Here is a 12,734-nt window from a genome sequence, read left to right as displayed (position 1 = left end):
AGAGAACGATTTTTTATTTTTTTTCAGGCAGTTGTGGGAGTAACAAGCCACACCTTCTAAACCGCCCTGTGATTAATTTTCTATAGTCTGTCTACAAGCAGGTATTGAGACAATAGGGCTTTGTTTTATTTTCCATTTTTTAACCAGCTTCAAGGCAGCAGATATGAACATGTCGAAGAGGTGTGGTATACAAGCTCATTAAAAGAAATCCTTGGAACAACTTGCTTAAAATAAGAGCCATTGTCTGCATTGACACGGTTTAAACAAAAGAGATGGTTTGCTGAAACTCAGTTTGTAGAGCATTCTTCTCAAGATTTTTTGTGCCATCTTATTTTAACAGTTTACTGCATGCTGCAATCTTCCAGGGCCCCCTTAGTAATGAGATTTCAATGGGTAAACTTCAATGGTTTCACATTTTGGTTAAACAAAGAATTGAAATGAACATGTGCCCTGGCTATTGCTACCACACTATGAAATTGCTTTCTTTTAAAATTTAAGATAAAATAGACCGCAGATGAAAGTACAAATAAATAATATTTATTATTAAACAATACAAAATGTTCTGCATTACTTTAATGATCACAAGTAATTGACAGATTAAAAAACTTTTTTTTTTTTTTTTTTTTTTTAACTGCAACCTGCTGAAACTAATGGGAGACATTGATTATGAGGGCAGTAACAAGGTAGAAATTCATGTGGTTATCAAACACACTTGAATGGCTTAAATTTAATAAATTAGGGAGGGCAAATGTCAAGGCTTATTCTAGCATAAATGATTCCCAACTACTGCAAGGATATCCAGTTCTAGTGAGTTATTAACAAGGACCAACTCCCCTTTGATAAAAAAAAAATACATCAATTGATTTTTATGGCTGTCAACCATGGAGTAAAGAGAATTCTCTGAAAGCTAAAGCCAATTCCTGGGACTGTACTTGGCTTGAGCTGTAGAAGAAAAATCTAAAATGAAGTTTTTTAGATTTTTGCATTCAACCAAATCATCACAAGCAAACCAAAGCACATTCTCCCAGTATAGTTTTGTCCGTTGGTATAAAGTCGCCAGAGGTGACACCTTGTAAAATCTTTCACTGCAATGGTGGAATACACCTGCAAAAAAACAAACCAAAAAAAAAAAATCTAAATCAGGAACTACAAAAAAAAAAAAATACTTGGATCTCCTTGGTTGGATATTTGAAAGCTCACCTGCCTTAAATGTATTATAATAATAATCTGTTTAATTCTGCATGTACATTACATAACTAGCATGAATAAGCAGATCCCTGTGACCTAGATTCTAACACTCTCAAGAGCAAGTTGAATCTTACTCGAGTGCCTGGTTGTATAGATATTTTGTGTAGAGGGGCAGTTCAAGATTGAGGTGTGCTTGCTGAGCCGTTAGGAGAGGTTCTTGTGATGCCATACGCGACTGCAGCAGTGCCACCATCTCCATTCCTGACTATTACAAGCATTTACCAAAATGAAATGCTAAATTTGAGTTGGGAAGTATTTTTCTGTCACCTGCTTTCCAATCTACCGGTTGCAGCAGACCCTTTAAACGATATGTTCTGTAAGGCAAGCAGAAGACAACAAGGTTTTCCTATTATTCTGGGTGCATATAACTGAAATCCACCCATCCAGCAGCTGTCAAAAGTAAAAGGTTTGTTTTTTATTTGTTGCAAAAGGTGCATTTTACAGTACAAACACAGATTTTTCAAACTGGTACTATACAACAAATTTAAATATACCATATATGCACTGTATACATGGATAGAAAGCAACACTTTATTTCATACATACATAATTAGACCCCATTCATAATCACTTAGACCCTTATAAATACATTTAAGATACAAATACTTACCATAAACTAAGACTGTTACTGTGACTATATAGAACGACTCCTACCTTGTGCTTGGTACATCTCATTGAAAAGTTGTCTTCACTTAAAACACAATCTGGAAAGACAATTGTAAAGGAATAAGATCATTAAAAACTTCACATGCAGGTTTCATTTGATTTTATGAAACAAATATAGTTAATTCTATAGGGTGATGCTGTACAAAGATGCCTCCAGATCTTGAAACTTTCAACTTGTGACAAAGACTGTCCAAAACATGGTTCATAAATGATTTCTCTAGACAAACAATTCTGATATCCTTAAATTGTATTAAAAAACATTTTTCAAATAAGTACATAAGTATACCACTTATATGTTGGCCATGGTGTTTTTTTTTATTATTATTTTTTTTTAATATATAAAAATAGAGAGAAAAAAAAGAGGAATTTCTATTAAGCATGGCAAGGGCCTCACATTCTCAGGACATCAGGAAGTTAATATCTTTGTGATCCAATATTTGAGTTGCTTTTTATCTATAAGATTACCATGAGAGTTCTGATATAGAAATATTTTAGTGGAACATATTCGGGTTTCATTTAGGTTAATTACATTTAACACTGGTCTAGTGAAGCCAGCCAGCCTGTAAAGCTGCAATTTGGTAAACAAGATGTTCTCAGAGTTTCCTTTTTAAAGAAATACCACAATGTGGTAGGCTCTAAAAGAAATACTTTTGTTTTTGTGGACTCCATGGGCGTGGCAACAAGAAAATATGTACGGTCTAGTAGTGTCTAGAATAGTATGTCATTGTAAATAGACATTCTACTTTATAGCATCACAGGAATTCAAAATATTTAAGCATTAGAATGACTTCTTGTTGTCACTCAACAATATGCACTTTGTCTTTCATCAATATTGTATTAACCTTTGAAATTATTAGGTTTATAATGATTGTAAATCATGTTAAATAAATCTGTATTAAAAGATCAAGAACAAAGTAGAAGAACTCTCATGATTTAGAAGTGTCAGTGTTTGCTAAATTAGACTTACCTGACTGAATAGCACAACTATAGTGATATTTATTCGGGCACCCTTTGAAATAGCAGCCTAATGTGGCACCAGTTGTATGGCAAGTGGAACATACCTAGAATCAAAACAAAAGATTACTACAGTACTTTCTCTCAACATAGTCCACGTGCTGCATGCAGCATGTTCTTTTTATATGTACTTGGGTTATCGTGCCCCAACAATATCTGCTGCAGATCATCCCATTACTTGTGTTCTCCACCATTCTTTACGGTTTCTGCTTAGACAATTACCAGGCTTACTAAACAATGTGCTTTTACAACCAGTGACAATTTTAATTTGATGTTTTTAGAATTGACCATGAGTGTAACCACAGCCCCCTCAGGAAATATGGCAAGTGAGCTATGGAAAAATCTTTATACAAAAATCTTTTTGTAAAAGGGTACAGAAACTACTACCCAACTTCTGGTGATTATTACTAGCCTCGGTTAAAGTATACAAGAGATCACATTGATTACATTATTAAACAGGTAAGAAATTAAATATCAATATGTACACGATATTGTTAGAAAAAAAAAAGAATAGTGATGAATAATACCAAGGCGCTCCAAAAAGGTATACGGAATAATGTATAGGTCAAAAAGAAAAAAACAGTAAGGTGTCGGTCGCATATTTTAACAACAGTGATAGGCAATCACAATGCTACTGCGGTGTAGAATGTGCCCTTTTCTGTAAAATACCACTGAAACTGCAAATTTGGCATGCATTATTTCAGTAGTTCTGGAAGGAACTGGGGGAAGAGGATGTTAATAGGTTAGATACACTTCACCCATATGGCACCACCTCAGTGTGTTTTCAGTGAATAGAATGTAATTTTTATTTTTGCAAGTGCAGAAGAAATATTGGGGCAGACAGACACAGTAATCCGAGGTGTTAGCTGTGCCAACACACCTCTATTTGCGTTGAAGACTGAGGGCGATGCCTACAACTGAGAGACTAGAAAACCAGGTACCAAATCAGAAAGGACCATTTCTGGTTGTGACTGTCTAAATTTCATGTCAACGTCAAAGCATCAATACAATTCATATAAACCAACGAGTCAGCCACATTAGTCAGACATCCTGGATTATATAAACAGCGTTTTGTGACAAGTCAGACACACTTCTAACGGGGAGGGGTCTGTGAAGTATAGCTTAATTTGGTTGCAAACAGCTGATGCTGTAATACTGACCACAAACAAGTGCTCATATAAAAAGCTGATGCTCATATGATGTTCACTGGAAAACAATGATTTACAAATCAAGGATATCTGAATCAAAATATTAAAACAATCGTGATTATGTTAAAATGGATACTTAAAGCAGGTAAAAAGTCATTTGTGGAGTGTTCAGCCCCGAGTTATGCTACCGTTGGTCTTTAAATGAAAAATAATGAGAAACCATGTGAATGGTGACTATAGAAATGTCTTTAGTAGCAGATGTGATGCAATTAAAACAAGTATAGTCATTATCCAGAAAAATTCCAATAAACAGGAAAGAATTGCAAGATGTGTCACAATGCAACAAAAGGCTATAGCCTAATATGAAGCTGCTATTTCGGTATTTCCAGGACAGCACTTTTTTTTATTTTTATTTTTTTGAAATGATCTGTTTTAATTATTAATAGTCTAAAAGCATAAATACATTCTTAATGGAGTCATTGGAGACACTAATAGATCCTTGCAGGAGGTTTTATAGTCTGTTAAGAAATAAATAATAATAATACTGCAGAAACAAAGCACTTGTTCTCACTGCCTCACAAGTGTCCTTACTTTATGGCTTTTCGGAAGCATTTCTCCCAGGTGTTACTTATTTATACAAGCTTGGCTAACCAGAGCCCAAATAAACCTGGTAGACAAACTATCAGGAAAATTAAACTTACAGGTGTCAGTATGCTTAAGAAGCGACGCCACCATCGACAGCATGTAGAATCAATAAATGCATTATTCCATAAAAAGTAAGCAAATGGTTTTAGCCTAACTTTAAATACTTCAGACAATTAGATGTCAGAACCAAGACCTACAGGTAGTCTGTGGAAGGACTACTTGTAACAAATGCCCATAGAAAGTCTGATTAAATTTGGGTGAGCCATTATGAAGATAGTGTGATTAGCCTAACAAATCAAGTGTCTAGTCATTTTGATCAAAAGATGTACCTATTGATATTTAAATGAAATAATGACATTAACCTTTGAGGTCAAATGGGTGTTGCATTTTATTTTTTTTCCAATTTTCTAAAACAAGGACTGTTCCTTTAACAAAACCTACAAAAGAAGCATAAGATGTACCTATGGAGTTTTAAGAAGTAAAATGCCCTGTTAATTAAATAGGTGAATTCCTTACCGTTTCTTGGGCAAGCTTTGTTGCCTCTGCCAACCCATGCAGTTTTCCTTTCACTAGGTATACCCCAGCACACCATATTGCACAGTCTTCATGAATCCAATATTCACTACTGTCCAGCGGGACTATAGGGGGGCTGTACCAATCATCTGCGGTTGGGTCGGTCTTTGGCTTCTTAGGAACAGGGCTTCCGGTGCCACTTCCAGCACTACTCCACCTTCGTCTCTGCCCAATCAAACAGGCTTCTTTCATCGACGCGCGGCTGTGTTGAGAAAGCCTGCTAGGAGACTCTCCTGCTGTGACAGTCTGACTGTGTTTTTTTTCTTTGACACTACATGATGAATCAGAATTGCTGTCATTGTCATTGTCTTTCAAAATCTGCACATTTGCATGCTTTTTGCCCGAAGGTTTGAAACCCTCAGGGTAATACGGTCCGTGCAAATCACCCAGATCCATTGCATTGGCAGACCTGCCACAAAGACAACAGACTAGATGGCTTCTCCTTCTACTGTCACTGCTCAAACGGCCCAGCAGCAAACAAGAGGTCATGGGAACTGCACCAGAGGAGTAGCACTGGGTTGCCTGGCTGCTGTTTTTTCCTTTAAGCTTGGCCTTTTCTTCCTCTGGGTAGTTGATTATGGTACACATTGAATCTTTTAATTCTAATCTGACATAAGGTGAAAACGTATCCATTTTATTGTCCCTTTTCTCCTCTTTGTAGTTGACGTACTTCAATTTGATTTCAGGTTCTTTTGGAGAAAACACTGAGGACAGTCCAGCATTGTGTTTCTTCCTCTTTCTTTTATTCATACTGGGTTTCTTTGTTTCAGCATATTTATTGTTGACAGGTGAGTCTTTTTGTGGTGATGCACTACTATTCTGGCACGACTTGGGGGTGGATGCTGGTCTAAGGTTTTTCTTCTCTGGTGGAGATAGGCCAATTACTTCTTTGTCACAAAGCGTTTTTTCTTTTAAATGTTTAGGCGTATGGAGGACTGCCTCTAGAGATGTACTGCTTTGCAGAGATGTAGATGCATCGCTTGTTCCCTCATCTGCGGTAGAATTCTTGTTTTTTAACCTTTCTTTACCTACTTTATCTGAATCTTCCTTAGAAATAACTGAATCCTTTAATCTACCGTCTTCGTTTCCATGACTGGATGACTTCTCAATGCAGTCTTCCACTTTTGAAGATACCAAGGCTTCCCGACGACTAGTCTCAAGGGCCTGCGTTTTTGATCCTGCAGATTTACCTCGGGTTCTAGATGGGGTGATGCACTGCACAATTTCCTCTAACCGTATTCCCCTCCTGGAGCGGGGAGGAAGAATTTTCCTTTCAATAGTTTTCTCACCTAGGCCTGCATTACAGTTTGGCAGACATACATCAGAAGCTTTTGACTCTGTGTACTGAGTTACATCAGTCTTTGCATTGTTTTCTGTACTTGTTGGGGAAGGGCTACTGGAAGGTTTCAACATTTCTGTGGAATAATCCGACATATTTGCAGCGGCTGCAGTGTGCTTGCTACAGTGCTCCTGAACTGAATCCCCCACTTTAACACATACTGTAGTCGCTTCAGCAAAAGCAGGAGCTTCACTAGGTTCCCCAGGCTTCAATTTTAGATCACAAACTGACTTTGCATTGGCATCTGCTTCTTGTAAATCATATTTGGAAAAGGGAGTATTTAGTGTCTGCACAACAGAAGTGTCTCCAGTTTTGTCTTGTGAGGTAGCAGGGGAGGCTAATGTATCCTCATGCGAAGGACCATTGCATTCCCCATTTATTGGAATAAAAGATTTGTTGCTACAACTCGAACTGTTCAAGTCCACCGGTTCTTCAGTTCCTGAACACACTACACGCATTTGGGACTCAGCTAACTTACTCTCTTTTTTAAAGTCCACAGGGGCCCAAGTTGTCTTTTTTATACTTTTACATGACCACTTATCAGGCAAACAGTTATCTGTACCATTTTGTATGTGAATGTCCTCATTTCTGTCATGGAAGGATTTGGTCTCACTATTAGCACCTGCATGCTGTAGGTGAAGTCCTATCACATTCAACTGACATGTGGCCTGTTTTCCATTTGGTCCAAAACTTTCTCTCTGGTGAAGTGACTGTGTACTCGACTGAGCTCCCCCAGATGGCTTAATGATATTTTGTACTAAATGGTTTTCATGATGATCCACCTCTTTCTCACACTGTGAAGACACCAATGTGTTACCCTCATGAAGGGAATGGAGAGACAGTTTTCTGTTGACAGCTGGAACACAGAGAGGGGGAAGCTGCTTGTGTAAGGAACGTGACATATTCTGATGAGAAGAAAACATATGAGATCGACTCACATAGGACAGTGTGACCGTGGTATTTGAAAAGGCATCATCTGGCTGGATTTGATCACTCTGATGAGCTGGGTGGTCAGAGCTGTTTTCCTGGAAGACTTCCTTGTTGTACCAGTTTGGTTTGTTCCTCATATGCAGGGCTTCCATTGTACTGTTTTTATGTGGGCCATCTCTGTGCTTTATTGACAGGTCATAAACAACAGGGATACTGCATTGGGCAAAGTCTTGTTGAGGATGTAAACCATCACACTGATCTGGCGGTGGGGGTTCCATATCAACTCTGAAAGTAGTATGGAAAAAAAAATTATTGTATAGTATTTGGAAATACTAATCAACTTCAGAACTCTGTTTAAAAGGGAATGCCAATACGACCCCCATTGCATAGCAATTTAATTAACTCAAGGCTTTACTGTAAGCTTAGGCCCCCATGTTTGAGTCAAATTAGGCTTACAGGGAAAACATGTTTAAAACATTAAAATTATCTTCACAAATAAGACAAATCCATGACACACCTTTCTCACATATTGTTATCTAATCTGTAGGTTGCAATATATATGTTACCTTTGCACTACGGCTGATTAAGTTCATAGTAAAACTTGAAATCGCTATAACTGCTATACTTTGGTCTTATTTTCATCCTTGTTACTGTCTCCATCCATGATAAACCCCAACAGAGCTAATAGCATAAACTCAGAACACAAAAAAACATTATGAATTACTAAAACTATGAAAGCTACAAGGTAAATATATATATGTTACTTGTGCTTGTATGTAATTAAAATGGCAGTTTTTTTCCCCTTCAGAATTTGGTCCACCAGTATGAATGTTGCAACTGCAGACCACATTCCATTATTAATCTGGGTAGGATACCGTCTGTCGTTCTGTCTTAAATTAAAAGGGTTTCTTAGAAGTAAAAACTAGTAGAGGTTTAGTGCTTTCTGGTATGTGTCTTAATAAAATGTAAAGCAGCAGTAATAAGAATCTAATTTTAAGTTTTAGCTTAAGTTTATATGCAGCCCAACAGGTCACTGGGAAATGGGATTTGAAATGTTATCATATACGTAGTAACTGTCAATGCACCAGTTACCAGAAAACTAGTTAACCAACGGACAGTACTGTCTGTAAACTGGGATGTCAACGTCATTTTTTGTATTTGACCGTTGCGTTTTTAATCTTGCAACTATCCAGTTAAATATATTAAAATTACACTTTTTCGTGCAAACTAAATAAAACAAAGTTTTGTAGACAACTACCCCTAGAGTACAGAGCAAACAGCTATGACAAGTACATCGATAACGCTTTCCATTTTTTTTTTTTAAAGAATTACTAGTCAACTAGGCTTCATTAAATACATTTATAAGACGCGTATTTAAGAATGACCATCAGCTACAGTAATCGTTCATTAAGAATACCTTGTTTCTTTATGTCACGATAAAATGTGTATTCAGAGCCATGTGTATTTCAAACTTATTATTGACATGATACAATACATGTTGTCGATTAAAAACTGTACCATTGAGCCGCTTTTATGGATAGATACGGAAATGAGCTTTATTTCTAACGAAGTAGACAATTGAATGCCTGCCACCCGAATCTGGTGTTGCTGGCTACGCCAATGCTTCTTCGCTAGGCCCTACGTTGTTGAAACAAAAGAAGCACCTCCTGTCAATGTTGTGTGAAATGAGAAACTTACCTAAACGAGAGGGCTTTAAAATGCACGACTTACGCAGGAATCAATGGCAGCCCACATCTCGTTAAAGGATCACTGCCCCCTTGCCAGTCCATGAACTGCTATAGCCATTTGTTTACGGAATGACTGCAGTTGAGTTTATATTTAAAAAAAAAAAAAGAAAGAAAAAAAATAAAGCCGTACTTTCACATGTTAAATGCTACCCAAGCGTGAGCAGCCCTCCACAAAAATTCAGTCAGCTGTGGAGGTACAGAGGCATCATGGGAGATGTACACAAAGGGGAGGGGTTGCCGTTGAACAGATACATTTTTTCATAACAATTTCACAATAGTGAAACTGTTTTAGCATTTATAGAGAAGGATTAATGTGTTTCACAATGATGTGCCTGCGGGTGGTTATGTACACGAATTGTAGTTAAAAATAGCAACACGCGGACCACTATGTAGCGTGCCACAAAATATCTATATTACTACGTAATAGTTGGAAGAAAAAATATTACGTGCCCTTCGCCGAGATTATTTAGTATATATATATATCTATTTTTACGCCTCTATAAAACACATTGACATTGGAACAATGGCTAACTGCTATTCTGTTACGGTTGATTTATTGCAATGTATTTTGGATTGTAATAATAAAATGTTAAACACAGTAGTATTGCACAATATGGTAGTGTGCAAGAAAACAACATGGGCCTACATCTGATGTAACTTTTTGTAGACCTAATGTAAACATTTACTAAAGGGAATTACATAATGCAAAAACAAAAGCTACAATTACTTTCTAGCCTACCAAAAAATGTAAATTGTAAAATGTGGAATAAACTACAATTCACATGATGATTAGCTGCTAACCACCAAGCGCAAGAATTCTGGGAACCTTTTGTTACCCTACTGGTACAAAAAAAAAGTGAATGTATAGTTTTTTAGAATTATGAAATTGTTTCAGTGACCCCCAATACTTGTTGGAGTGTAGTGCGCCTCTACTTTAAGCAATATCTTAACAACAACCAATACAACTTTAGCACATGTTCTTGAGCTGATCTGGGTATTGGTTATGGTGATCTACGTTTGCGACAGATCTGACCTCTGATTGGTTATTGCAGGAGATATATATATATATATATATATATATATATATATATATATATATATATATAGGGAACCACTCTCCTGGACATTGTACACTTAATATTTCTACATAATATTTCTGGCCCTTAACTACATATGATTCATATTAAGCAGGAGTTTTTCTGGTTTGCATATATTGTAAAACATGTTTTTTATCAGACTGTAACTGCACATGCACACAGCGTAGGAGGAAAAATCACCATATGAATAAAAATAAAATCAGGATATTTACAATGTAATATTTCACTTAACACTATTTACAACAAGGAAATAGGTCATACGTTAATATGTACAGTTAATACTGGTATAAATGAGTCTTCTTATTGCATAACAGTACCACTTGCTCACCTAAAGTCTTATATCATAAGAGACAGGGGCCCTGTTTCAGAAAGCAGGTTTAACAAACTCTGAGTTTAAACCTGAACTCTGGGTTGACTAACTCTGAGTTGTCAAACTCAGAGTTTTCGGTTTCAGAACAGGTGATAACAATGAGTTCAATCAACTCTGAGTTAAGTTAACCTGGCCTGAGTAAAGCGCCTGCATGAGAAGATAAAAAGCCCTCATCAAAGGAACACAGATAACCTGATTCGTCATGGCAACAGGAGAAAAAAGGGCTCGAACCTCCTACTTCTCCCCAGTGTCGATAGAAATATTAATGAATGCGTATGCATAATACGAGTATATATTTAAGAAAAAAGCAGTACCGTAGCAGCAGCAAAAGAGAACGTGAGCTGGCGTGGCAGAAAATTGCTGACCGAGTCAATGCGTGAGTATTAATTGAAAAAAAAGAAAAGTTTTACCTTGAGTGTTCCACTTATTCAACATATATATATATATATATATATATATATATATATATATATATAGTGTGTGTGTGTGTGCATGTTTAATATTTATGCAGGTGCAACCCAACCGGCACAAAACGTAATTGGCAGCAACTGAAGATGAAATAAAAAATATGCTTCAAACAGGTAAGGTATAATTTCATTACAAGCAATTGTGAAGTTTAGCCTACCCTACCTAATTAAACTGCATTCAGTGGCTACATTCAACATGTGATATATTTAAGTAGTTAGTGAAATTTTCTAAGCAAAAAAAAGTAAATTTTTCAGCCATTCCAACACTGCCAGTATTTAATATTGTCTATTTGAAAGTAACACCTAAATGCCTTTATACATACAAGTCTCCAAATTTGTGCTTACTGGACATGTTCAAATTTGGCCTCCATTATAGCCAATAGAAAAAAGGCTGAGGGCTGAAAAACAGGTGGGGGTCCACCACCACCACCACTCGCAGAGGCTGAAGAGATGGCCCTCAGTCAAAACAGTGGGTGACCTATTGCTGAAGGCATCTCTGGAGGAAGCTCATCTGACCCAACCACTCCCCAGGACACAAGGGCCTACATAATAGGTTAGTTATTCAAATTAATGATATGTACATTCATCCTTTTGCCATTGTTAGCTCAGTGATGCCCACCCATCCATTTTAGACACAACTTGGCACATTGATTTTCTTGTGGTACAATTCTTTGCAATTGACTGCTGTTACTCCTTCAGACCATAATCTATTTTAAGGTGACTCAAGAGTTATATATTTGAAAAATTGTGATGTGGCCTGCACACTGTTGTAAAAACAAAATTCAAATTAGGTGGGGCACTTTTCTAGGTAAAGTTATAATTTAACTGTCTAATCTTCTACCAGTTACTGATGGTGTAATCTGTCTGGTGGAGCCTTCTGCCATAACAGACCTCCATGCAGTTGTAAGTACTCTTAATACTCCACAGATTTTTCATAATGGGTTAAAGTAGAACACAAAAATTGTTAATTTTCATTACAGGATGAGGATGATGAAGACACCTTGTCAGCTGCCACAGAGAGGGAAGATACAGTGACCTATTGAGGTTCACACCTTAAAAATAATATCTAACAGTTGATGATAGTATTGTACCATAATAAAACTTGCACATTCTTTTTCTCTAAGAGCGAAAAAGATGCTGGAAATTACAATGAGGAAGAGGGTCCATCCACCTCCACAGCACAACTTACCTCAGTAAGATGTTGTTCAGCATTGGCCCATGACTTACAATGAAACTAAGTAGACCTGGCACTGTGAAATTCAATGTCATTTTTTTGTGTTCCTATAGCTCCCTGTGAACCAGCTGTACAAGGTGTACTTAAATAAACAAATTGAAAAATGTAATTTAGACATGGACCACATAAAGCTGCAGATGCGAAAGGCAAAACTAGAAATACAACTGCTGGAACATCAGTTAAAGGTGGGTGAGGTGCCCACAGGTGGATGATTTTACTTGTTTGAACAACATAAAAAATATGAACTACTGTACT

The 12,734-nt window shown here is 36.9% G+C and overlaps 1 protein-coding gene across 4 annotated transcripts; it reads right to left on the bottom strand.

The window, feature by feature from the left end:
- Positions 1–515: 515 nt before the first annotated feature.
- LOC117423535 (transcription factor 20-like) lies at positions 516–9,555 on the bottom strand. 4 transcript variants are annotated; one of them, XM_034039476.3, is made up of 6 exons: positions 9,262–9,555; positions 5,238–7,848; positions 2,882–2,975; positions 1,903–1,952; positions 1,516–1,562; positions 516–1,104 (listed from the first exon to the last, which is right to left on the bottom strand). In XM_034039476.3, exons 2-6 carry the CDS (start codon positions 7,839–7,841, stop codon positions 1,083–1,085), a joined length of 2,817 nt encoding a protein of 938 aa, XP_033895367.2. In that variant the 5' UTR covers positions 7,842–7,848; positions 9,262–9,555; the 3' UTR covers positions 516–1,082. The 4 variants fall into 4 exon arrangements, with proteins under 4 accessions (XP_033895367.2, XP_058845890.1, XP_058845888.1 ...); XM_058989907.1 differs by having other exon boundaries at positions 1,859–1,952; positions 9,295–9,555; XM_058989905.1 differs by having other exon boundaries at positions 9,295–9,555.
- Positions 9,556–12,734: the final 3,179 nt, after the last annotated feature.

The sequence above is a fragment of the Acipenser ruthenus genome, chromosome 17 (assembly GCF_902713425.1).
Source record: "Acipenser ruthenus chromosome 17, fAciRut3.2 maternal haplotype, whole genome shotgun sequence".
Taxonomy (NCBI): domain Eukaryota; kingdom Metazoa; phylum Chordata; class Actinopteri; order Acipenseriformes; family Acipenseridae; genus Acipenser; species Acipenser ruthenus.
Note: the sequence above shows the minus strand (reverse complement) of the source record. Positions and strands in the feature narration are given on the sequence as shown.